Below are 23,280 nucleotides of genomic sequence, written 5' to 3'. Positions count from 1 at the left end.
AGTGGTCTTCTCTTTCATACCTCAGGTTAATTTTGAGGTGCATTTTACATGGCTCTTCAGAAGGCCCCAAAGAGATTGAGCCTGTTTCCCACTACAATCACCAGGGTTGAAAAGGCACCCTTCTATTGGTTTCTTCTCTTTCCTTCCCACTTCTGTTCCATAGGATTATTTCCCAAGTAAACCAGCATCCTGCAAGTCCTTGCCTTAGGCTCTGCTTTCTAGGAGTAACCCAAGCTAAAATAGGCTTATATTCAGAAACCCTACAGATCAACAAGGAAAAGACAAGCAATCCCATAGAATGACAAAAGTCCTGACAGGTACTTTACTGAAAAAAAAAAAAAAAAGAAAGAAAGAAATCCAAATGGTCAATGAACATTTGAAAAGATGCTCAATATCATTAATAATCAGAAAGATACTAATAAACCCACCCCATACAAATCAAAATGGCTAAAGTTTAAAAAAAGTTCTGTAGTGTAGATTATCTATTGTTGTATAAGTTACCCCCAAACTTAACGGCTTAACACAATAAACATTTATCTCACAGTTTCCATGAGTCAGGAATCTGATTAGCTGGGTGCCTCTGGCCGAGAGTCTCTCACAAGGCTGTGATCAAGAAGGCAGCTGGGGCTGCCATCATCTTCGGGTCTGCCTGGGGAAAGGACCCACTTTCCCAGCTCACTTACGTGGCTGCTGCCGTCCTCAGGTCCTTGCTGGCTGTTGGTCCGACATCAGTTCCTTGCCCTGCAGGCCTCTCCATAGGTTAGCTCGCGACATGGTTTCCCTCACAGTAAGCAAGTGAGAAAGCAAGGGAGGATGCTCAAGACAGAAGCTAGTCTTCCTGTAACCTCTTCTTGGAAGTGATATCCTGTTATGTTCTGTCGTATCTTTTTTATTAGAAGGGAATTGCTAGGTCCAGCCCATACTTAGTGGGAGGGGCTTACACAGGATGCAAATACCAGAAGGCAGAGATCACTGGGGGCTGGAGTATCAACACTTATTCCAGAGGCTGCCACCACAGCGAGGACGCGGCACAACTCACATTCACGGTAGGACTATAAATTAGTACTCCTACTTTGGAAAACAGTTTGCGTTTTCTACCTCCATTGATGATATGCTTATCTTATCACCTAGCAACTCTACACTAGGTATATACCAAAAGATATATGAATGTACGTGCGCCCAGAGACACAAAAATTTTATAGCAGTCTTTTTGTAATAGCTCCCAACTGGAAATGCCCAAATGTCCTTTGACAGTAGAATGGATAAACACTCGTCGAATACTCCTACTATGAATACTCCACAACAGCAAAACAAGTGAAACTGAGTTACAAGGATGACTGTAATAAATACAGCGTTTAGTGGAAAAACGCCAGACACAAGGGAATGCATTCTTTATTAGTCCATTCGTGCACATTTCAGAAAACAAACAAAACTAAGCTATAGAATTTGGTGATACCTGCTGAGATAGTAAAACTATGAAGAAGCAGCAAGGAAGTAGCTACCACAAGCGTTTTCTTTCACAGGAGAAGGAGGGAGGGCCTCCTGAGCGGGAAGGAGAGTGGAGGGCCTTCCAGCTTCCTGGCGAGCTGCATTCTTGACCGAGGCAGCCGTTGTACAGGTAGGTGCTGGTGCTCTGATCTTCTCCCGAGCTGTACCCCACATCTATCCGTGTGTTAGGCCCTGCCCTAAAGACAGCTTTCCCCAAACACACAGCCTATTATCCAGCAGTGCACAAAAGGGGGCCCAGCGGAGGGCCTGGCCTTAAGTGCTCAGTGGATGTGAACCAGGACCGTTTCCAGGACTCCCACAGGTAGGAAATCCTGTCTGCCTCACTTTTTTTTTAAATTATGTTCAGTTAGCCACTGTACAGTACATCATTAGTTTTTGACGTAGTGTTCAACGATGCGTTAGTTAACACCCAGTGCTCATCACAGCACGTGCCCTCCTCGATACCCATCACCCAGCTACCCCACCTCCCCTCTGAAACCCCCAGATTGTTTCCCCGGGGTCCAGAGTCTCTCATGGCTCACCTCCCTCTCTGATTTCTCCCCCTTCGGATTTCCCTCCCTTCCCCTATGGTCCTCCGTGCTATTGTTTATGTTCCACATATGAGTGAAACCATACGATAATTGTCTTTCTCTGCTTGACTTCCTTCACTGCGTCACCTCTTGACCACGACGACGGGCGCAAGAAGGAAAGGAAGGCTTGCCTTTTGTGGCAGGGTTGGGCCCGGAGGGGGCCAGGGGGCGGAGCTGAGGCCTCTCTTCCCCTGAGAGGGCCCATCTTCTCTCTTCTCCACAGCAGGAGGCAGCGAATGGGAGGGGGAGCAGGACTGGTTGAGGGGCCCTCAGGTCATGAGTCAGGGATAGGGAGCCCTTTTCGAGCAGTCACTGGAGCTCAGCTCTCAGAGACAACCTGCCTGCCCCACGTGACTTCAGCGAGCAGCTGCAAAAGCCCTCTCTATCCACCTCCCCACCGCCCCCAGAACTTCAACGAAAAGGTCAAGGGAATTTTCCTCCCCTTTAAATGGAATGACTCTTTCTTGGGCCCAGAAAGAATTATTTATCAGATGTTCATGGCACTCCAAGTGCCTTTACAGGGCCCAGCCGTGCTCTTGAGGCACAACAGACAACTTTCTTCCTGAATGCTCAGTTTGTAGGCCAACTTCAAAGCCCAGGTCCTCAGCGCAGGGCACAAGGCTCCAGTTTGGGAACTGACATCAAAGGGGCAGGCTCAGGTTGATCTGATGTCAGGTGGACAGCCGCAGGGCTGCAGGGGGAGGCCTCAGAGGATCCGCCTGTCCTCGGCCCCTGGAGAGTTCAGGGAGGCAGCCTGGCAGGGGCACGGCCTTGTGAACCCCAACTTCAAAAGCCCTGGGCAGTTTTCACCTGCTGCAGGCACCTGTCTAAAATGGCAGACAGGGGCGCCTGGGTGGCTCAGTCGTTAAGCATCTGCCTTCGGCTCAGGTCATGATCCCAGGGTCCTGGGATCGAGCCCCGCATCGGGCTCCCTGCTCGGCGGGAAGCCTGCTTCTCCCTCTTCCATTCCCCCCTGCTTGTGTTCCCTCTCTCGCTGTCTCTCTCTCTGTGTCAAAATAAATAAAATCTTTAAAAAAAAAATAAAATAAAAATAAAATTAAATGGCAGACAGGGACGCCTGGGTGGCTCAGTTGGTTGAGCACCTAACTCTTGGTTTCTGCTCAGGTCCCGATCTCATGGATCGTGAAGTCAAGCCCCGCGTCGGGCTCAGCAGGAGTCTGCTTGGATACTCTCCCCCTCTGCCCCTACCCAGCCCTTCTCAAATAAATCAATCTTTTAAAAAATAAATAAAATGGCAGACAGACAGTGGAGGGCAGCAGACTGGGGATAACAGATGACCCTGAACCTGTTTATCCTGCCAAAGAAGGGAAAGGAGATGGTAGAAATGTGGAAGAGGCACCTGGAGCCCCGCTGTTCACAGTAAGGACCACACATGAGGGCAAAGCAGCAGAGTGAACACAGGCTGAGTGCTCCCACACCAGCAACAGTGTCCAAGCGTGATCTCATCCAGCCCCCACAATCACCTAGGACAGGGTGGTACTATGATTCCCATCTCTCAGAGGAGGAAACAGAAGCTTAGGGAGGTTCAGGAACTTGCCCAAGGTCAGAGTTAATAAGGGTAGCTTTGAATTCCACACTCCCTCCTCTTACCTACTACTCAAGGAACTTATAAAGAGGGTAATAGCGATGCTCTCCGGGGGCTAGAGTATAAAACACCTAACAGAGCAGAGCAGAGATAGGCAAAGTCATCTGAAGAAAAGAGGAGGCTCCCTGGCCAACAAGCCTTGACTTCTTTCTCTCATTCAGTGTTCAACACATTATTTCTTAGCCCCTTCTTGTGGCAGACATCATTCTGGGCAAATTATCTAGAGATAATTTGAACAAGACAATACCCTTGCTCTCATGAAGCATATATTCTTGTGAGGGAGACAGGCAATGAGTAAGTAAACAAAGAATAAGAGCGTGATATGTATTAAATGATCGTAACTTAAACGCAGGTGAATAACATATTTCTTTTTCTAATGCTTCCTGTGGGGCGGGAAACTGTGCTTAGCATTTTCTGTGTAATAACATTTGATCCTCACAACAACTCTACTGAGGTTAGTCGCTAATATAAACCTTTATTTTACAGGTGAGAAAACTGAGGCATGAAGAGGTTAAGTAACTTGCCCAAGGTCACAGCTGACCAAATGGAGCAACCAGGGTTAGATTCCAGGCAGCCTGGCTCCAGAGCCCGTGCTTGTCACCTCTGCCTCCTGACGGCCTCCTTTCCATGGTGTCAACCTACTAAGAGGAGACCGGCTGGCCACGGTCACAGGGGAAGGGAGCACCTGAGGGCTGGTGCATCTTATTCTGTCCTGAGAGGAAGCCCTGCTCCAGAAACATGGGCGTCAGGTCTCGGGATGGGAGCATCCTACAGTGGAGACAGGACCTCAGCTGATGCTGCTCAGCAACATCAGGATTGTCCAAGACTGCCCTGGTCTCAAGACCACCAGGCAACCTTCCAAGGAAGACATGGCCTCGGGAAGGGAAGCGGGTGTGTCAGTGAGCACTAGCGGCCTGGCAGTTAGGTTCTCACCCAGTTTTCTCCATCTGTCTTCTGAGCCCAGTGAGCGTGATCGTTGCCCGGGTAAACCGCCCAACTCTCGCTGCTGACAAATCTGGTTTCTGAGCCCCAAAGTCCAGGGACAGAGGGCTGGGTCAAGCACGCCAAAGTAACAGCTCTCCATGGGATCCCCAGGAGACGCTCACTGTCCAGTCACAGCCATGGTGGCGGCTTGCGTGTGCTGAGCACATATTGCTCAGTAGGCGCTGTGTTAGGCCTCTCCCGTAGGCCTCTCCACAGGCTGTCCATGAGCTCACCGTTCTTACCAGATGCAACTCTATTTCAAGTGACCCAGAATCCCGGGCCATAGGACAACCCCTCTTTCCAAGGTAACAGCAGCCAATATAATGATTAAAAGCTCTCTGGAGTCAGATACAAGCTCAAATTTCTACCCAGTTGCTTACTAGTCATGGAGCCATTGTGCCTCAGTTTTCTCGTGTGTAGAATGGGAATAATACCTACCATCTGGGTAGGCTAGATTATGTGACCAGATCAAAGAAAGCCTAAAATCCCAGGGGAGGGATAAATCATTATTTCTCACTCCCTCAAAGTTAGCTGCAGACCTCGGGTCCTCTCCTGGGCAGCTCCTCCCAAGTGGGGACTTAGGACCCGTTAGCTTGCATCTTGTGGCTGCACTTTTCAGAACATGTGGCTCCCAGATGGCCACTGCAGAGGAAAAGAAAGCTGGAGGGAGCCACACGGGCTCTTAAATGCTTCAGTGTGGCTGTAGGAGAACGAGGAGAGGATCTTGGGCTAGATAGTCTCCAAAGATGGCCACTGTCCATGCCGTCCCTTCCGGTCTGTGCATGCCACACTCCACCCTTCAGGAGGCCGAGTCTATTTCCCTCCCCTTTAATCTGGCTAGCCCTGAGCATTGCCTTGTTTAGAAAATGTGGAGAAAGTGACCCTATGCCAATCCCAGAGCTGGCAGCTCAGATCCAGAGTCCAACTGCCCTGAGACCTTCCTGCTGTCACAAAGACCAAGCACCTGCCTGGAGAGACTGTGTGGAAAGATGGAGATGCCCAGCCAGCTCCCAGCTGGGGTGCCAGACACGTGAGGGAAGAACCCCCGCCTTGCACATCCCACACCTACAATCACTGCATGGAGAAAATCTGCCCAGCTGAACCCAGTCCAAACTGCAGAGTCATGAGAAATAAGACATGGTCTGGGGCCAGCTGGAGGAGACATAGAGAATGTGAGTCCCCATGGACAGAGGACCTGAGTAGAAGCTTGAAGAAGCTTCTCCCCAGAGTGAACCAGAGCATGCACAGCCCTGCTTTGGGGCCCATGAGACACAAAATTAGAGAGCAAAAGATCTTCCATTCATGTACAGATGCAGCCTGGGAGGGGTGCGGAGGTTTGGCGAGGGAAAGATCCACAGAGACAATCACCTGTCTGGCACTTTAGGGTTCTGCAGCCTGGGGAGGGGGCTACAAGCTAGGCATCTCTCCTGAGGCACAGGGGCAGTGGCCTCAGGGCCAGAAGACATCAAGAAGCTGCAAGTACAAGTGCTCCAACTTGACAGGACTACTGTGAGCTCACGTGAGATATGCCTGGGGACGCCCTGAAAAGACCAGGGAGGACCTGGGCAGAGGCCCCGCACGGTGGGCAGAAGGGGCCAGAGGCCACGAAAGCTGCAGTTACTGTCACTGGGCCCTCATGTGTGCCCACCTGTCTCACGTGGTCCCAGGAAACACAGGTAACAGCAAGAAGGCCTGAAAGTGACAGCAAGATGTTGGTGTGTGTGGGAAACCCCTTCGCCGGCTCCCAGAATTAGGCAGGAGGAATCTGAGGAGGGCTGGTCTTCCCGCAACTCTGGGCAGAGAAGATACCCAAAGAACTGCTCACTAATGTGATTCAGACCCTGTTTTGACCTCCACGGGCCACAGTCTTCTAAGGCTGGGGATTTGGCAAGGACACTAAGCTGATTTTGCTGAGATGCCCAGAGTCTACATTCTCCTGGCATAGGACCTAATTTTCTAGCTCCTCCCAGAGACAAGTCTGCCTCTGAACCTGGATTCGAGGTCTAGGAAGGAGATGTTCTCTAGATCCAAGAAGCCTCCAGAGGCAAACAGGGATTTGGACCAACAGTGAGCCAGGGACTCAAAGGGGGCTGTGAGCCTTAAGGGGGCGAGGAGAACCCCTGCTATGTGTGGGGAAAATGACACTTTGTGGAAGCTTCCAGGACCCAGGGCCAGGATGGCGAGAGGAACCACTGCTACAGCCCACAGAATTAGCAAAACGCCCCAAGATATCAAGACAGTTAAGGATCGAGATGAGGCTCAGGGCTCTGGCAAAGCATCTGCGACTGATTAGTGATGTCAGCCCAAGGGCTGAGGACAATGGGAGCCTCATGTCTGACTCTGTGACCTCAGCTGAGGGACTGTGTCTCATATCCTCTCAGTTCTAAAGCAGAGTGTGGGAGAAAGCTAGCAGCCGAGCAGTCAGGAGCCCCTTCATGAGGCTAAAACCCTCATTTATCAGGAGGAGCTCTTAGCAAGTGCTTTTTCTGGCTCTCCATGTAAAAGCCTTTGAGAAGCTCAGCTGGGGAGCCTCTTCTCTGACCCCTAAGCTGAACCCAGTGAGCTCAGAGGGGTCCTTTTTAGGATCCTTTTTTAGGGGCTGCTCCAAAGCCCAGCCCTTCTGGGGCTCGTCCGCACCCTCCAACCATGACCTGCACCCTTCACGGCAAGCCCACCCCCACTTGCCCCCTGGCTCCAGCCTCATCTGCATTTAACATCCCTTGTTGGGCTGTGGCAGAGAATACTCAACAGACTCATATTAAAAATGCCCTTTAAAATTCAAAAGCTTTGAACTAAAGAAATATCTCGAGAAGTTTTCATGGAAAGTTCAGCTCCGTGGGTTCAATTCACTACACTTAGATGCACCTTTTCAAATAATAGGGAAAAAATGTAACAGGGTCAGACCCAATCAATATGCTTGTTCAAACAGAATTGCAGGGACTGTGATGTGCACACATTTTGTACTCTGCCTTTGTACCTCGCCACTCGCTCTGAAGAAAGGTTTCTTTGCTCGGAGAGCAATGAAAGCGATAGCCTTTGGAGTGGAGGCGGCAAAGCAATGGTGTGTTTACCGGGCCTGGAAGGGCTGCCATTTTTCCCCCACCCCCCAGCCTTGTCTCTTTGTTCTTTTCATAACGGCACGAAACCCAGATGGGCAAAGTCCCTCAAGCATCCCGGCGTCTGATGCTGAATCAGAAGCAGGGGGCTCCCAGAATTTGCCTACCATGTCTCAGAAATGTGATTTGTGGATTAGACAAATAATTTGCTGCTTCTTTCTCACCCTTGGTGTGAACACAAAAGGACTTGCCGTGGAGTACTGTAACCACGGGTGGAGGAAAATTCCAAAGCCCAAAATGGGTTCTTGTCTAGCTGAGCCAGGGTCCACATCCACCCCCACCCCTGCCATCCCCAAACTGACTTTGGGCAGATAGAGGCTTCCCTGGCCTTGGGCTATAATCTTTAATAGCCAGGAAAATTCTAGAGAACCCAGTGTAACGGAAGACCACTTCTACACTAGTCTGGGGACCTCTATTTCATGTGCACTCAGAAATGCAGGTGCAACTCAGCTTTAATCACTGAAACAATGCCCTGGACATGTTGAGGACCTGGGCAGTTCAGGAAGCTAAAGTGGGAATTTTCCCTAACCCTCACTGCATACTAGATCCCAAAGTGTTCCCACTGTTCCTGCTAAAATTAGATAGACATCCTGAACTCAATTTAAAGTTATAACTTGGGAGGGGATGTCGCAAATGGATGCAGGAGAAGCAACATTTGTCAATCATGATCCCACTGTTTAAAACTCTGCTCAGAAAAAAAACAAAAATCAATCAATCAATCAAACTCTGCTCAGGCCCTGTGCCCCTGTTAAGAAGCAAAGCTGGAATCACTAGGCCATGTGGGGTTTTCCGGACTGGTCCCCACCTGGAAGGTCCCCAGTTGGCACGTGCTTTCACAGGTGGTCCCATCTTACCTCAAGTAACGAGTCCTCTTGAGAGGGTTGAGAACGGGCCCTGTTGCCTGCTTACACATGACGTGGCTGGAGCATGCCTCTTCCAAACCACATGTGCTCTTCATGGAGTCTGAATTGAGGGCCTGTCATGCTCTCTGTAGACTGAAGTTTGGGTCACAGTTCTTACAGAAGAGACTACCCCTTCTCCTGGCTGGAGCTGGAGAGAACAGGGAGCCGCCTCGTTCCCTCCTACACAGGATTGTATGTGTGAAACAGAAACTGAGACCAACAAACAGAAGAAAAACGTGGACATGTTTTCGCTGAAAAAAAAGGCTGTGTCTACCGATGGCCATCCTGTGTGTAGGGGGTACTGGTTCCTGTATCTTTTTTTTTAATTTTTTAACTTTTGCACTCAGTTATTGAGTAATCTCTGCTCTCCCGGGCCTCCCTCCCCCACCCAACCTCTTTCATCTGTTATGGAGAGATCTCCAAATAATGCTTAAAACCAGGGAGTTTTGTTATTTTAAAATTCAAAAAGAGATCAGTAGCTAAAAAGCAGCAGTGCTCCCTGCTCAGAATGCCTTGGAATCTACTCTCCCCAGTTTAAATACTTGGAAGCTCCCTCTAAACCTTGGGTGCTCTTCTGGGCAATAGAGAAAAACTGCCATAACAACAAACTTGGAAATACACACATCCCCAAGCTGAACTGGCCTCCTGGCTTCTGTTTTAAGCCTACATCACAAGTCAAAATGAATTAAATACAAATCCAGGTTGCAATGGTCCGTCACTAACCCACCTCACTGGAGCGAGCTGGCGGCGTGTGGATTGGAAAGGGTCCCCTGGCGTCCCTCTTGCTATCTTGGATTGCAGTCTGCCTGCCAAACCAACCCCACGCGGGAGTCCACAGCCCGGAGGCCCCTCGACTGGGGTGGAGGTGGGCAGCCACTGTGGGCAAATGCTGAAGCCCCGCCAAGGGCCCAGAAGCAACAGGCCTTCCTCCCCCAGGGCCTCCGAAGTCAATCAAGTGTCAAGAACCGTCAGCAGGGGCGCCTGGGTGGCTCAGATGGTTGGGCGTCTGCCTTCGGCTCAGGTCATGATCTCAGGGTCCTGGGATCGAGTACCGCATCGGGTTCCCTGCTCAGTGCAGAGCCTGCTTCTCCCTCTCCCTCTGCCTCTGCCTCTCTGCCTCTCATGAATAAATAAATAAAACATTTAAAAAAAAAAAAAGAAAAAACAAAACAGGGGTGCCTGGGTGGCTCAGTCGGTTGAGCGTTTGACTCTTGGTTTCTGCTCAGTTTGTGATCTCAGGGTCCTGGGATCAAGCCCTGTGCTGGGCTCCACACTTGGGGTGGAGTCTGCTTGAGATTCTCTATCTCCCTCTGCCTCTGCCCCTCCTCCTGCTTCACGTGTGCATGCGTTCTCTCTCTCTGTCTCTCTCTCAAAATAAATAAAATCTGCAAAAAAAAAAAAACTGTCAGCAGGAGAAACTTTTCGTAGGTGAACACAAGCAAGATCGAGAGCTGACACTGGGGATTTTCTAAAGAAACGGAAAAAAACTAATACAGGCCCCTCATGAGGACAGAGCCAACAAGAAGCAGGAAGCATAATAGGTTAATATTTTAATCTGTACATCACATTTTTTGTTTTGCAAACCATTACACTTTTATTTAAATTAACTTTTTCTTGCAAAATATTCATTTCATTTTTCCAACAAAATCTTATAAAGGCAAAAATAAAATCTTATTTTGGCAAATGTCATGAAGTTGATCCTGGCAGCATATGGAGTTAGTTAAAAATAGACAGCAATGTCTAAATATAGTTAAGATTTTTTTTTTTCCCGACCATAGTCAAAGACAAATTTTCATTTAAAGTGTGGCCCCACCCAATGGAGGTTTTGTTTTGTTTTTTTTTTCTTTTTTTCTTAAAACATCATTTTCTGTATGCAGAATATCATGAGCTCATGACTTAACTAAAGGGCCACAAACACTGAGCCTGGCTTGGCAGCCCCCTCCTCACTGGAGACTGGAAGTCAAGTCCAAATCCTACTGCCTTCCATCAGGGATGTTGGGGGCACATTGCCTGCCCTCTGGCCACCAGACCCATGTCCTGGGGAAGCTGACCTAGGTGCTCCAGGGCAGGCAGCAAAGCCCTATCACAGCGTAGTGTGGAGTCAGGGAGTTTTTAGGTAGACGCCACCCAGTGTGAAGTTTATTGCTTATGATACAACAAAAGGTGCTTCCTCTCACCTTTTCTGTATTTCAAAATGTATATATATATTTTTTTTAATTAAAGCAAACTGTTCTGTTTTTCCCAAGAAGAGCCCTTTGCTGAGAGAGCCTCATGAACAGGTTGGGAGCCAAAGCTCTTAAATACACTACTGCCCCTAAACCAAACCCAAGGGCCAAGGCGCAGACTTGGGCTCCAAATGGCAGCCTGGTGGAGCTTCCCCGTTCAGAGCTGGTCATCTGGCTAGGTCAGGGACAGCTGACCTCTGCAGCTAAGGACCCCTCTTCCCCCAGATAGCACGCCAATGAGCCCAATGCCGGGCTCCACTGGAAGCACATATCAAATCCAACCTTCACCTGAGTTCACTGGATGTTGGACTGGCCTCTGCCTGCCCTGCCCTTCTCCCTAACACACACCTACCACCCACACGGTACCTGAATCTGTATGTGCAGCTCCCAAATCCTGCATCCTCACCTTTTCCAGCCACTCAGCCCTTGAGGTGAACATTATAAAATATACTCTGACTCTAAAATACAGCGTCAGTATTTTACAGTGTGTATCAAAAGTGCCTTTGTCATATGTAAAAAGGAGTCTGAACTAAAACAAATCGGGGGGGGGGGTGGGTGGTTGTTAGGACCTAGCCCTATGGTGAACTCCCCACAGTTGGAGGGCTGCTCCTTCCTCCAGCCAGAACCCCTGCTGAGCTGGAAGGGGTTTCCTTGGGGGAAGAAAGATCAATCTTCTCGGAAGAAACTGGTTCCACTGGGTCCCTGGCTCCAGACTTCTCCTTTGCACGCTGGGTCACGGGTCAGTCACTGCCTGGGCTGGCAAAAAGCACAGGACACAGTGAGGGGCTGGCCGGATCCCAGCCCACATCTGGGTAGCAGGCAGTGGGCATGTCTGTTACGCACACGACAGGGAATGGCAGGCTGACAAGACAGAGAGCAGCTGAGCAGGGGGCTAGGGCAATGCGGCCGCTGCTGGGGGACCCTCAGCTTCTAGGACTCATGGGCCCTGGGCCCCACCCTTTCTTCACTCCTACCACTTCCAGAAAGTTTTGCCAGACACATGCTGGCCCCTAGATTGGGTCTCTGCTCTGATAGGGCAAAAGGCCTGAGCAAAGAGGACTCTGGGGTCAGTTCTGGCCCTGCCCTTCATTCACTGAGTCACTCTGAGTAACGCTTGCTCTCAGCCTCCATGAGTCTCATTTTTTTTAACCTAAAAACAGAATGGTCATACCCACCTCCTAATGAGGATTTACCCTAACAGGAGGGCAAACGGGAATGTGGATGCACTCTGAAAAAAGCATTAAAGGCCTATCTCACAACTACAGGGGTGTCAAAAGCCTGGAGGAACAGGGCCTCTCCCCGGCCTCTCCGTGGCCTGGCAGGGTGTCACCACACTCAGATCTCCAGGAGAAATCCACACACCCTACTGTGGCCCCAACAGGTCCCTGTGGCCTTCACAAAGGACGTGGCTGGAGCATTTCCCTGTGGTTCTTCAGTCGCGGAGTCTCTAATGCACACTTTCCAAGAGCCTGGCCCAAGCAGGCCAACCTCTTCCTTCCACCCTCAGGCTGGCAGGGCACCAGGCTGGGGGACACCTGCTGAAAATCACGAACCCCCCCCCCCCCCGCCAATGCACACACTCTCTGTCCCTCCCTTCTGCAGACACCTAGAGCTCCTGGGCGTGGCCCAGATGAGTCCACAGTGGTGACAGGGAACAAAGGCTCTGAACCTGCACCATAAGGGTTCAAACCCAGGCTCTGACACAGCTTCAACTCCTTGGGCAAGTCCCTCAAGGTCTCTGAGCTTCATTTCCTCATCTATAAAATGGGGGTGAGTATCTTCATAGGGTGGTTGTGTGGATCGAAGGAGAGGCTTAGCATAATGCCTGGCACATAGCAGGTACTCAACCCTGCCAACCGTTAAGTACATACGGAGGAAAGAGAGGGAAGCCCTACAAATTGATGGCAAGATGGAACGTCAGGGCGAGGACTGCTGAGACTTCTGGTCTGACCCTCCCCTGTCCGGGTGAGGCAAGTGGGCTCAGGCCACGGACTCACCACAAGACTGGACCAGAAGCTGGGCCTCCTGACTCCTAATCCCTCCCTGCCTCTCATCACTAAATGCTCTCATGGGGAGGCCCCACAAGGAGTGGTCCCAGAACATTCTGAATGCTGAGGGCCAACTTCACATTGCCTTGGGTGGCCTCCCCCTGAAGCTTCCCTTCCTCTTCCCCTCCTGAGGTGCTCAAGTGCCGAAAAGGGCAGTCCTAGTCCTTGCTCCAACACCAATTCCATTTGGCCTGGAGTGAGCCTCCATCTCCTCACTGGGCCCGTTTCCGGGATTTTTCTGGTCTTCCAGTTCTTCCAATTCTCTGGCCAAAACCCGGAGAGGCTGAGACTAACTCTTCCACCCCAAGCTGGCAGCCAGGGAGGCACTGGGCTCCCTGCAGGGACGAGAGCTGGGGAGAGGGAATACCGTTGTAGCTTCTATTTCAGGGAAGCAGGGGGCTTGGATCACCCAGCCTCTCCTGTAGCAAAGCCACTGAGAGCTGAGTTCCTAAAAACCATCCATCCCCCACCCGCCTGCCAGTCCAGGGCGGTCTCCCCAGCGGCCGCTTTGCCTGTGGAAGGAAGCAGGAAGCGTCAGCAGGTGGCACTGCGGTCATCCCGGCGGCGGCCGAGGGGAGGGGAGGGCATGCTCGGCGCTAGGGGAGGGGCAGGCCAGGCAGGGCTCTTACTTGGAAGGTGTTAGACAAAGGTGTAGTGGAGTCCGTTGCTTAAGGGGGGGTAAGGTGGCACCGTCCTGGAGGACAGGGGGGCTTTAGGCGGGAAGAGGGCCAGCTGCTGCGCTAGACGGGCACACAGGAATTAAGCGGGGCGTTAGGCTCCTCATCTGCTCCCGGCAGCACCAGATGCCGCACACTCGGCAGGGCTGCAGTGGCGTGGGCCGCGCTGCCCACCACTAATGGCCTGGGCAGCACACCCATGGGGCCCGGTGGGGGCCCGGCTGTCACCAGCCTGCAGTTCCCAGATATGCCCCTGAGCTAGAGAGAGGGAGCCAGAGTAAGGAAAGGCTGCGGCAAAGGGGGCCACTCGGTGCGGAGGTGCAGGAGGCCCTGCTAAGTGCCTGCAGGGTGTGCGCCAGGGCAGGCTTGCCTGCCAGCCGTATGGAAGCCGAGGTCCACGTGGGTAGGGCAAGCACAGGCTAGATACCTCACGGTGTGGGCAGGGGGAGTATCCCTGCTGGACCCCTCCACATGGAAAGGAGTCAAAATGACCACGATGGGCCACAGGGAGCCCCCAGGATCACTGGGAGGAGGGGTCTGGGTGAGTCTTCTACGGTCTCCCCAGCCACACCAACCACCGCTCAGCCCACTTAGCATGTCTTCAAAGGAGTGAGGACAGCAAGGACTGCAGGGACTCTGCAGGATCACAGCATGGGGGGGACAGGAAACAGCTTTCCCCTTGCCCGAGGCTACTCCCCTGGCTTCTCGAAGTGATGTTCAAGCTCTGCTCCTCAGACCAGACTTCCAGAGCCGGTCCCCTCAGGGTCCAGCAGGCCCCAGCCTTCCTCACTTCCAGACCCTTTGGCCAGGGTTGGGGGCCCAGGGGGACTGTGACAGCATTTCAGGCTCTATGATCACACCCTCCCTGGAAGGCCTAGCGCACACCCGGCCATGGGCACCACCCAGACACACAGTGGCCCCTGCGTCTGGGGGACAAACAGCACTGGGTCAACTGGGAGGGCACAGACGGGGAGCAGAGATGTGGGAGGGAGGAGCCAGGTGTCCGTTTCCTGGCTGAAGAGAAAGCCTTGTACACACACACACACACACGTGTGCACATGCACACATGCCCCTTCCCATCCCGTGGTGACATTTTTTCCCCACTGGCCAGCAAAGTCCCACTTCCCAAGTCCTGCTTACTGTCACAGTCCACTCTGACAAAGGGGACAGTGGCTCTGATTGGGAGCCAAAGCAGGGGCTTCAGGGGGGACTAGAGGGGCCCCCTTTACCTTGCCCCAGCAAGAAATCCAAACACCAGTGCTTTCCTGCCCCCTTCCTCGTGAAGCCAGAAACTTTCGCCTTGGCCCCTGAGGCCCCAGAAAAACCTGTTCTTAACCCACATTCTCAGAGAAAGCTGAACAGCAGCACCACTCCCAGATTTAAGAAGCAGCTAGAGACACCCTCTCCCGGACCTCTTGCCTCTGACACTCCTGAGCCTCAGTTCTCCCACCACCCGCCCCGCCCCACCTCACCTCCCAAGCCCTGGGTGTTCGTGGGACAGGAGGACATGCCACTGCCCTTCAACTACCAAGCCTGCCAGCTGGTTTTCTGCAGACTCCCTGACAGGCCATGCTGGGCTCCGAGCCCAAGCAGCGAGTGGGAGCCAGACTTGGAGGCCGGCCTCCTTGGCCTCACCTGCCACCTGCTTGCTGCGCCGGGAGGCCTCAGAGGCCAGCGTGTGGGAGACGTTGATGATACGCGCCTGCTCCAGCAGCTGCGAGTCCAGGTCGGCCACGCTGTTCCGGTCCTGGCCTGAGGGTGGCGGCCGGTTGCACACGCTGCAGGAGGGCCAGAAAGCAGGCTATGGGCACTCCCCACCCCGGCGTCTGCCCCAGGAGAGGAGGGTCTCCCTGGCCTGGAGGCTCTCACCCTTTTAGAGGGCATCAGATACACACAGTGCCCTTTCTCTCTAGACAAAGGTGTACGTGCTTCTCCCAAACACCCAGCCACAGCTTTGTTCCTCCTCTGGGGGATCACGGCCTTAAGAAGAGAGTGCCAGCTCTGCGTTCCTATTAAATCCTGAAAGGAAAAGGCTAATCTAACTCTGAGAGGCCCTCCAATACCAGGTTTATGCTTCTGAAGCTCCAGGGGCTGGGAAGATAGGAAAGCCTCCCGTCCTGGCCTCCAGGGAAGTGGGCAAGGCCTTTGGCACCTCAGGACAAGGCTGAGCCCCTGGCTCTGGTCTAGGGATCTGTGTGAGGGAACATAGGCTCTAACTCCGGAGGACCAGCCTTGGGGTTGATCTCCAGCTGTGTCCACCTCACTGTCACACTTGGCTCCGCTCCCTACATTTGCCAGCATCGCAAGACACAGATGCGGGGGCAAAGGACCACGGTGGCCCTCTATTGCGTATTTCAGGACTTGCAGATGACCTAGCAAGCCTTCTCACAGATCCACTGGTGCCATTCTGAGAGCCAGCCTGCCCTTTGCAATAAACAGGGCTTACCTGAGTCAGGGACCCAGCAAAACATGCACCCTAGTCAGCCTAGGCCAGGGCCCAGGTAGTAGAGACACCCCCGGGGTCGGCCTAGCAGGCTGTCAAGACTCGAGCATCGTAAGAGCTGACCTGGAACGAGCAAGGATGTTGCGGATCTTCTCGGCTTTGCGATACCGCGCCTGCAGCTCCTCAAGGCTGGGCGGCTCCTCAGGGTCCAGCTCCACGTAACGCTCAGGGATGGAGACCTTCTCTGGTTTGGCCAGCTGAGGAAAGGACCGGGTGGCAGTGGCAGGGGGCTCAGATATTGGGTTTAAAACTTGCTCCTCGCCCTGTTTCCCAGCACAAGGAAGCACACGGAGCCCACAGAGTTAAGTAACTTGCTGAGATCAATGCAGTCCACTGTGGAGTTGGGATCTCAACTGTGTTCTTTCCACCACACCAGATAACCTCCTCCAGGCCAAGGGAAGGGAAGGGGAAAGGCAAGACAGCGAGACCGGAAGCCCTCAGGATAAAATGATTATCCTTAATGCCGCCTTCAATATGAGCTGAGCCCTGCCAACCTATACAGCCACACTGACCCACCGTGTGGTCTCTGCCCCTGCTCTTTCCTCTGCATGGGATGTTCTTCTATTCGCTCCACTCCTTGTGACCCTTTGGACCTCACTTCCAGAAGTCTTCCCTGCCCCTCCCCACTCCACCCCTGGTATCCCGTCCTGTTTTCTGTTTGTCTCTCTGCTGTCTAGTGCAGGGACCTGACACTCAGTAGCCCTTTAGCAAATACTCCTTGGGTGGGTGGGTGGGTGGGTGGATGAAAGGAAGTGATAATGCTTTCTGTCCCTACAGAAGCTCCTCTGCTCTACAGTACGCAGCCATGCAGTATCCACTGGTCGCAAGAGGACATGTCCCCAGCTCCCCCCAACCAGTCTCTGATGTGAGCCCAGCAGCAACCTCAGCCTGCTGACACCCTGCTTAAACTCAGAATGCTAAAGGCAACTTTTGCATACCCCAGGGAATTTCTTCCTCCTTGAACTACAAAAGCACATTAAAATGAGGTTGGTTGAAGCTTCTAAAAACAAGCTAAATCCAATCCCAGGGCAGATCTGGACTTGAATTTAAACCCATGCAGAACCTTTCATTCTGGTCAAAGATGGCAAGAAATCAGCTCTTTTCTGTTATTTCCAATGAGGGCAGATCCAGAGGAAGGAAGTAGATTACATTGTAGCAGGAGGGATTTAGGTTAGAGATAAGAAAGGACTTTTTCCCCTGGCTGGCAGGCCAATTAGGACACCGCGAAGCATACTTCCATTGCCAAAGCAGCAGGGAGAAGCTTCTTGTGTGAATCTTGAGAAAGCACAGATCTTTGGTTGTTGCAGAGGTGCCAAAGGGGATCTGGAGCCCCAGCTGACCCCAGAACTCAGCAACTCCACAGGTATTAATTTTCCCACACCCTGCTAAATCTATCCTTCAAGTAGCGAGGACATTTCCTCTCATAGAGTTTCAGGGCACGCCAAGTCCTCATACAAATATTTGTAGGCTATCTGTGGACCTCTGTGTACTTCACTCAACAGAGTTGTCACTTGGGAAATATTTACAGAGCACCTACTACGCACCAGGCCCTGTGCTAGGCACTAAGTGCACAGAGATGAACCAAACAGCCATAGACACTGTTCTACAGAGCTTACAAACGGCACAATACAGGCCACAGGAGACCTCCCCGTGTCTTGAAGACCCTGAGTCTGTCACCCTCTTAATCCCTTGCTCTTCCCTTGGGTAAGACACATTCCTGAATGATAGAAGACCCAGGGGTTACTTGCTTTTCTGGGCCTGGCCAGTCATGATGCATTTGTGCCACCAGAGGGCACTAGAAGAACTCAGACCAGAACTACGCAGGTCTCCGAGGCTCCTCCAGAGCTGGAAATTTCACCTGTCATTTTTCAACCCTGCTCTCCTCCACAAACCAGCCCCCTGCCCCCCCCACGTCTAATTTCCCAAGTTGGCCTCACTGGCCAGTCGCAAGGCCAACTCCTAGTTTTCCGGGGAGCATTTCCCAATAACAACATCTCATCACATGCCTACTACATGTCACATGCCTACTACATGCCAGGCCCTGTGCTCATGGTTTTCTGACCCCTGCTCATCCTCCAGGCAACGTGCTGAGTCACTTCCTCCTCACCACAACCACTTTACTGTCGAGGAAACCAAGGCTCAGAGAAGTTAAATGACTTGCCCTCAATTATGGAGATAGAGAGATCGATAGATCTGAATCTGCATCAAAATGCCTTGGCTCTGGGGCGCCTGGATGGCTCAGTCTGTTATGTGTCTGCCTTCAGCTCAGGTCATGATCCCAGGGTCCTGGGATTGAGTCCCGCTTCCAGTCCCCTGCTCAGCAGAGAGTCTGCTTCGCTCTCTGCTCATCTCTCTCTCTCTCTCTCAAAAACAAATAAATAATCTTTAAAAAAAAATGTCTTGGCTCCTTTTATTGCTTCGAGCCGCTATTCATCCATTCCCCTGGCCGCACTGAAGCTGAGCCTTGTCCCCATTCAGGACAAACCCCCCCCCCCGCCCCGCCACCCCCGCCCCAGTGCCACCGGGAGGGTTGGTCAGGCCACGAGCCAAAGGCTATTTCTCCTGAGGGGACACGAAGGAAGACCCTGCCCTCACCTCTCTGCTGATGTCCAAGTCATAGTCTTGAGGTTCCAGGTCCACCTCAGTGACAGGCATGGCCTGCACTTTCAACCAGCCATTTTCCTCCTTGTCCTTTCTCTCCCCTTGCATGGCCCGTTCCAGCAACCGCAGGTCAAAGTCCTGCTCGCGTTTCCACTGGCAACAGAACAAGAAGGTTAAGTGTAGTCACTTCGTGACTGCTGAAAGAGCCAGGCTTGTCCCCTTTCGGATGGGGCCTGCAGGCACTGGGGTCCTTGGGAAGGGGGCCTGTGACCCGTTGGGATAAAGCCGTGTGACCATGAGCCCCTCAGCCTCAGCTCTAAAACAAGGTTGTAGTTGTGGGACATAGATGGTCCCTGCAGGGTGCTGTAAACCCATGTAATGGAGGAGACCTCTGCCCCCATTTATATGGCCGGATGCCAGGCTGCTAATTTCTCTCCCATCTGCGCCCCCAAAGGCTTCACACATATACCTCTAGGGCCCAGTTCTGAGACCCATGACTTCAGACTCACAATGGTCCCCAGAGATACAGGAAGTTTCTAGGTCTAAGAGGGTGACCCCAAAACAGAGCCTGCAACAGAGCTCCAGAGAAGCTGCCCCATAGCTTGTAGAAGGCTTTCTGGTTCGGGAGCCATATAACTCAGCTCAGAAATGATGGAAAAAACAAGCCCTTTGAGGCCCTGGTAAGCACGTACCAATAGCCAAGACCTTCTCTAATGGGTACTCCCAAGAGGATACATTTAGGGGTGAGGGATATTGCACCCACATCAAGGTAGGGAAGGTCTAGCTTGGGCCTAGGGAGGCAGCTAAACTGCTGCTTACCCAGACATCTATCTGGGGGCAGATGTTTTAAGTTAGAAAAAAAATGAAACTACGCAAAATTGAAATGCTAAATCAAATGCAACATTTCCCAGGCTCTTCCTTAGTATCAGCTATGTAACAAGCATCTCTTCACAGAGGGAAAAACTAAACTGGCCATTTTAAGACCCAAACGAAACCCTGCAACTCTAGAGGGGCCTTTCAAATCATCTATGGTCTATGTCCTCACAGGCCTTTGACACTGAGCAGATTGTTGAGAGGAGGGAACAGGCTCAAAGCCTCTCTTTTCTTGAGCAGAAACCAAGCAGATGCTTCTTCATCCCAGCAGACCTCCTCCATCCCACCCCATACATCTCACAGAGCTCCAAGTGGTCATGATTGTCTTTGATGCCCCCTCAAGTGACCCCAAAGCCCCAAACCCATAGCTCTCTCGGCACATTTCACCCATTCATGCACAAGCTCTCAATACCGACTGAAGCCAATGTAATTGCTCTTAGGTGATGATTTCCAATTACGGTATGAAAGGATTAGGCATTTGAAATTTTAAGGAAGAAAAGTTAATTTAATGATTCCCAAAGAAAACGCACATTTTCTTACATGCTCACAAATGCCCCAAATAGAGACAAGTCCTCATTGAAACCCAGCCTGATTGTTTCCACAAACAGCAAAAGTTCACTGGACTCTATGATGTATCCTGGGGAAGAACCATGCCAATCCATTGTCATTAAGCAACACGTTTATTGGCGTTGATGCAGAGACTTACACAAGTCTTTTTTAAGAGAAAAATTACAAGATACTCAAGTTACGATTTTTAGATAATCTTTCTACATTTGAGACATCAGGTTGTAAAAGGTCAGTGTTACCCCAAATGACATTTGCTTATAAAGTTTAAAAGTTACTGGCTTTGCAGCTTTTCAGGATATGAGTGTCCTGGGTCTTACCCCTTTGGTGTCTGTGCTAACAGCTACAGAGAGGCCCTCTGAATACAGAACATATCTTGGCATCCGTTCAAATTATTATATACTAGAAACACAAAAAGTTTTCCATAAGAAATTGTGCAATAGGACTGGAAGAATTAACACTGAACCACTTTAGACTTGGTAGGATTTATTTAAACGTGCAATCTCTGAAGCCTGTGTCTACCGTCCGGGTGTAAGGCATGGACTTTGATCAACTCATAATGCCTAGACCTCTGCCCATCATCACGGCCCTCAGGCAGCAGGCTGGCTCAGCCTTGCGGGGCGGCTTTTGGGTTAAGTGAATTATGAGTCAGTAGGCCTGCATCATGGGGGCAGCAGAAAGGTGAGTCACACATGGGAGTGCTAGCTAGGCTACGGAGACAAGAGCTGCTATTACAAGCCTGGTAACAAAGAGCACAGGCCCGTTAGGGAATGTTCAACGCAAATTAGAAGCTTCCGTCAACACAATCAGGCAGGATTAGAGAGGCAATGAGCGGTAACACTAAAAGCAAAAGAGCTTGTGCAATGAATTAGGGAAAGAGCAGTCTGGCTAGAGGGCTAGGGAAACACGTGATTTCAAACAACAGGGAAAAGTCAAATGGAATGTTTCCCAAAGGGACAGAAGGGGACTGTGGGCAGGGTGCAGTGCCCGCAAGCACACCAGGGGGCAGCACAGGTCTCCCCCGGCTCTTGGGGGGCACCGTGAGGCCTGCCAGCACCACAAGCTGGGGGAGAGCGCCAGCCCTCAGGGCTGTGGAGCCCGACCCTGTGCTCAGTTGCTCCGCAGGGCATCGCTCAGAGGTCTGGGAGGCTGGCTGGCTTGCACTCCTCCTCACCAAATCATATCACCATCTTCCTCCTTCATTCCTGAACTCTGTACTCCCAAGTCCTTGATCCAGCTGAGACTCCAAATGCTACAAAGTCCTCTCTCAAGTTCAGCTTGGGGAACAAACTTGGGACATTTTCTCTGGCTGCTAGGCTCCTGCCGTGACATCCTCACTCCTTCTCTGATTCCAGATCACCCTCTGACCAGGTCACACAAGTGGCCCGGGTTGTGGACACACAGCCCGTGGGGTGTTCCCTGAACCATCTCGGTGGAAAGCCTACTCTCTCCGGGGTGTGATGTTCATGTGTGTTTGGGGAACTCGGGGAAGCTCTGCTCCCCGTCCCAGCCCCACCTGCCTGGACCCTCCTAACATACTGAGCCGAGATCTCCGGGGAGAGGTTGGCTGAGGTAGCGGGACGAGGGCAGACCCGTCCTCTCTCCTTGGCTCAGCGTCCTCTTGCGCTCCCGGACCAGCGCCTTCTGGTGCCGCTTCATGCGCTCCAACTGCTCCTCCACACTCATCTTGCCCCGCTGGTGGTCCCCTGAGTACAGGCGTTCCAAGGCACTCTTGGGTCTCTGCGGAGCAGGAGGGTGAGAGGCAGCACAGCTGGGCTGGGACCCAGAGGGCAGCCATCATTCCTATCCTCTCTCTCTCTCTCACACGCACATGCACACGCACGCACACACGCACGCAGGCACACTCTAGCTCCTCTAAGCACATTCAGGCTCTCTGGAGAGGACCCCATTCTGCAGATGCAGACACTGAGGCCCAGGTCTATCCAGCTGGACACACAGGTAGCATGTGATGGGGCCAGAACTCAGGGTACCGACTTTCTGAGTACCCTCCTCCTGTGAGCCTGAAAGGCAGGAGAGAAAGATGAGGGGTGGTCCTCAAGAAATGGAGAGAGCCAGATGATGTCCTTCTAGGTGGGCAGTGGGAAAGGTATCACTGAGCACATGGTGACAGGGACCCTGAGCTCAGGAGGGGCTGAGGTCACCTCAGAGGCCATCCCTGGGGCTCACAGGATTGCCAGTCACCATCCACCTCAGAGCCCTTCCCTCTCAAGGCCACTCACAGGGAAGGTCACCTTGCTGCTTTCGGCATTTAGACCCCTCCGGAGCGTGACGTAGGGAGCAATGGTGGACGACTGCTGGAGTCTTGATGTGGACCCCGAGAGCCCTTAATGAGGAAAGAGAAGTGCAAATTATTTGCGATGGGGTGGACAGGCCACCAGCCCCGCCTGAACCACCTCCCACTCCTGAGAGGGGACCATGAGGACCTAGCCAACAACCCATTCTTCTTCTTCCCCAGGGCCTAGAAGAGAAAGGCTCGGTAGAGGATGAGGGGTCAACCCAGGGGTGCTCTTTGTCCCCAGTGGGGAACAGCATCCCTGGAGCTCTACAGACCACCCTAGTCTTCCTTCACATGCAGAAGACCTGGGCTGCTTGGCAGGTAGAAAGGATGAAGGGGAAGGAATGCCCTTCATCCTTTTTTCCTGATGCACTCCTATGCATCCTGCATGACCCAACCTGCATGCCCTGCCTGTGTGAAGCCTTCCCAAATGCCCCAGGCAGAATTTATTATCCTCTATATCCTTCAGTATATGCATTGGTTACCGCACTGACCACAGCGCCAACACACCTGTCCAACTAGCCTGCAAATTTAACAATGCCTGCTTGACCGACTGACTGAATGACTGAATGAATAAATGAAGGAAGGAAAAGCAGCAGCACCAAGTATTTATTGAGCACTTAACTATGTAACAGGCAGGCACTGTGTGACGTGTTTTATATAGATTTTGTTCCACTGGCCTGACCACGCAAGCATTACCTGACCATTGTAGAGATGCACAGTCTAAGGCTCAGAGAGGTCAAGGAACTTGTCCAAAGTCACATGGCAGGAATATCATCGACCATGTGCTTCCCATGTCTGGGTCCT

The 23,280-nt window shown here is 52.0% G+C and overlaps 1 protein-coding gene across 6 annotated transcripts in view; it reads right to left on the bottom strand.

Moving 5' to 3' along the window:
• Positions 1-10,219: 10,219 nt before the first annotated feature.
• The window catches only part of PLEKHA7 (pleckstrin homology domain containing A7), a 212,474-nt gene continuing 199,413 nt past the window's right edge, over positions 10,220-23,280 (bottom strand). For 4 of the 6 annotated variants that reach the window (XM_044919154.1, XM_044919153.1, XM_044919155.1 and 1 more), the window contains 7 exons: positions 22,418-22,521; positions 21,717-21,917; positions 18,735-18,893; positions 16,203-16,336; positions 15,272-15,414; positions 13,589-13,699; positions 10,220-11,667 (listed from right to left, as the gene is read on the bottom strand). In XM_044919154.1, coding sequence (XP_044775089.1) covers positions 13,599-13,699; positions 15,272-15,414; positions 16,203-16,336; positions 18,735-18,893; positions 21,717-21,917; positions 22,418-22,521 — 842 coding nt within the window. In that variant the 3' untranslated portion in view covers positions 10,220-11,667; positions 13,589-13,598. Of the gene's footprint in view, positions 11,668-13,588; positions 13,700-15,271; positions 15,415-16,202; positions 16,337-18,734; positions 18,894-21,592; positions 21,918-22,417; positions 22,522-23,280 lie in introns of those variants that run through there. The other 2 variants (XM_044919152.1, XM_044919157.1) reach the window with 2 other exon arrangements.

Source organism: Neomonachus schauinslandi, chromosome 11 (genome assembly GCF_002201575.2).
Source record: "Neomonachus schauinslandi chromosome 11, ASM220157v2, whole genome shotgun sequence".
NCBI classification, from domain to species: domain Eukaryota; kingdom Metazoa; phylum Chordata; class Mammalia; order Carnivora; family Phocidae; genus Neomonachus; species Neomonachus schauinslandi.
The sequence above is the reverse complement of the archived record's forward strand: the minus strand, read 5'-3'. Positions and strand labels throughout refer to the sequence as shown.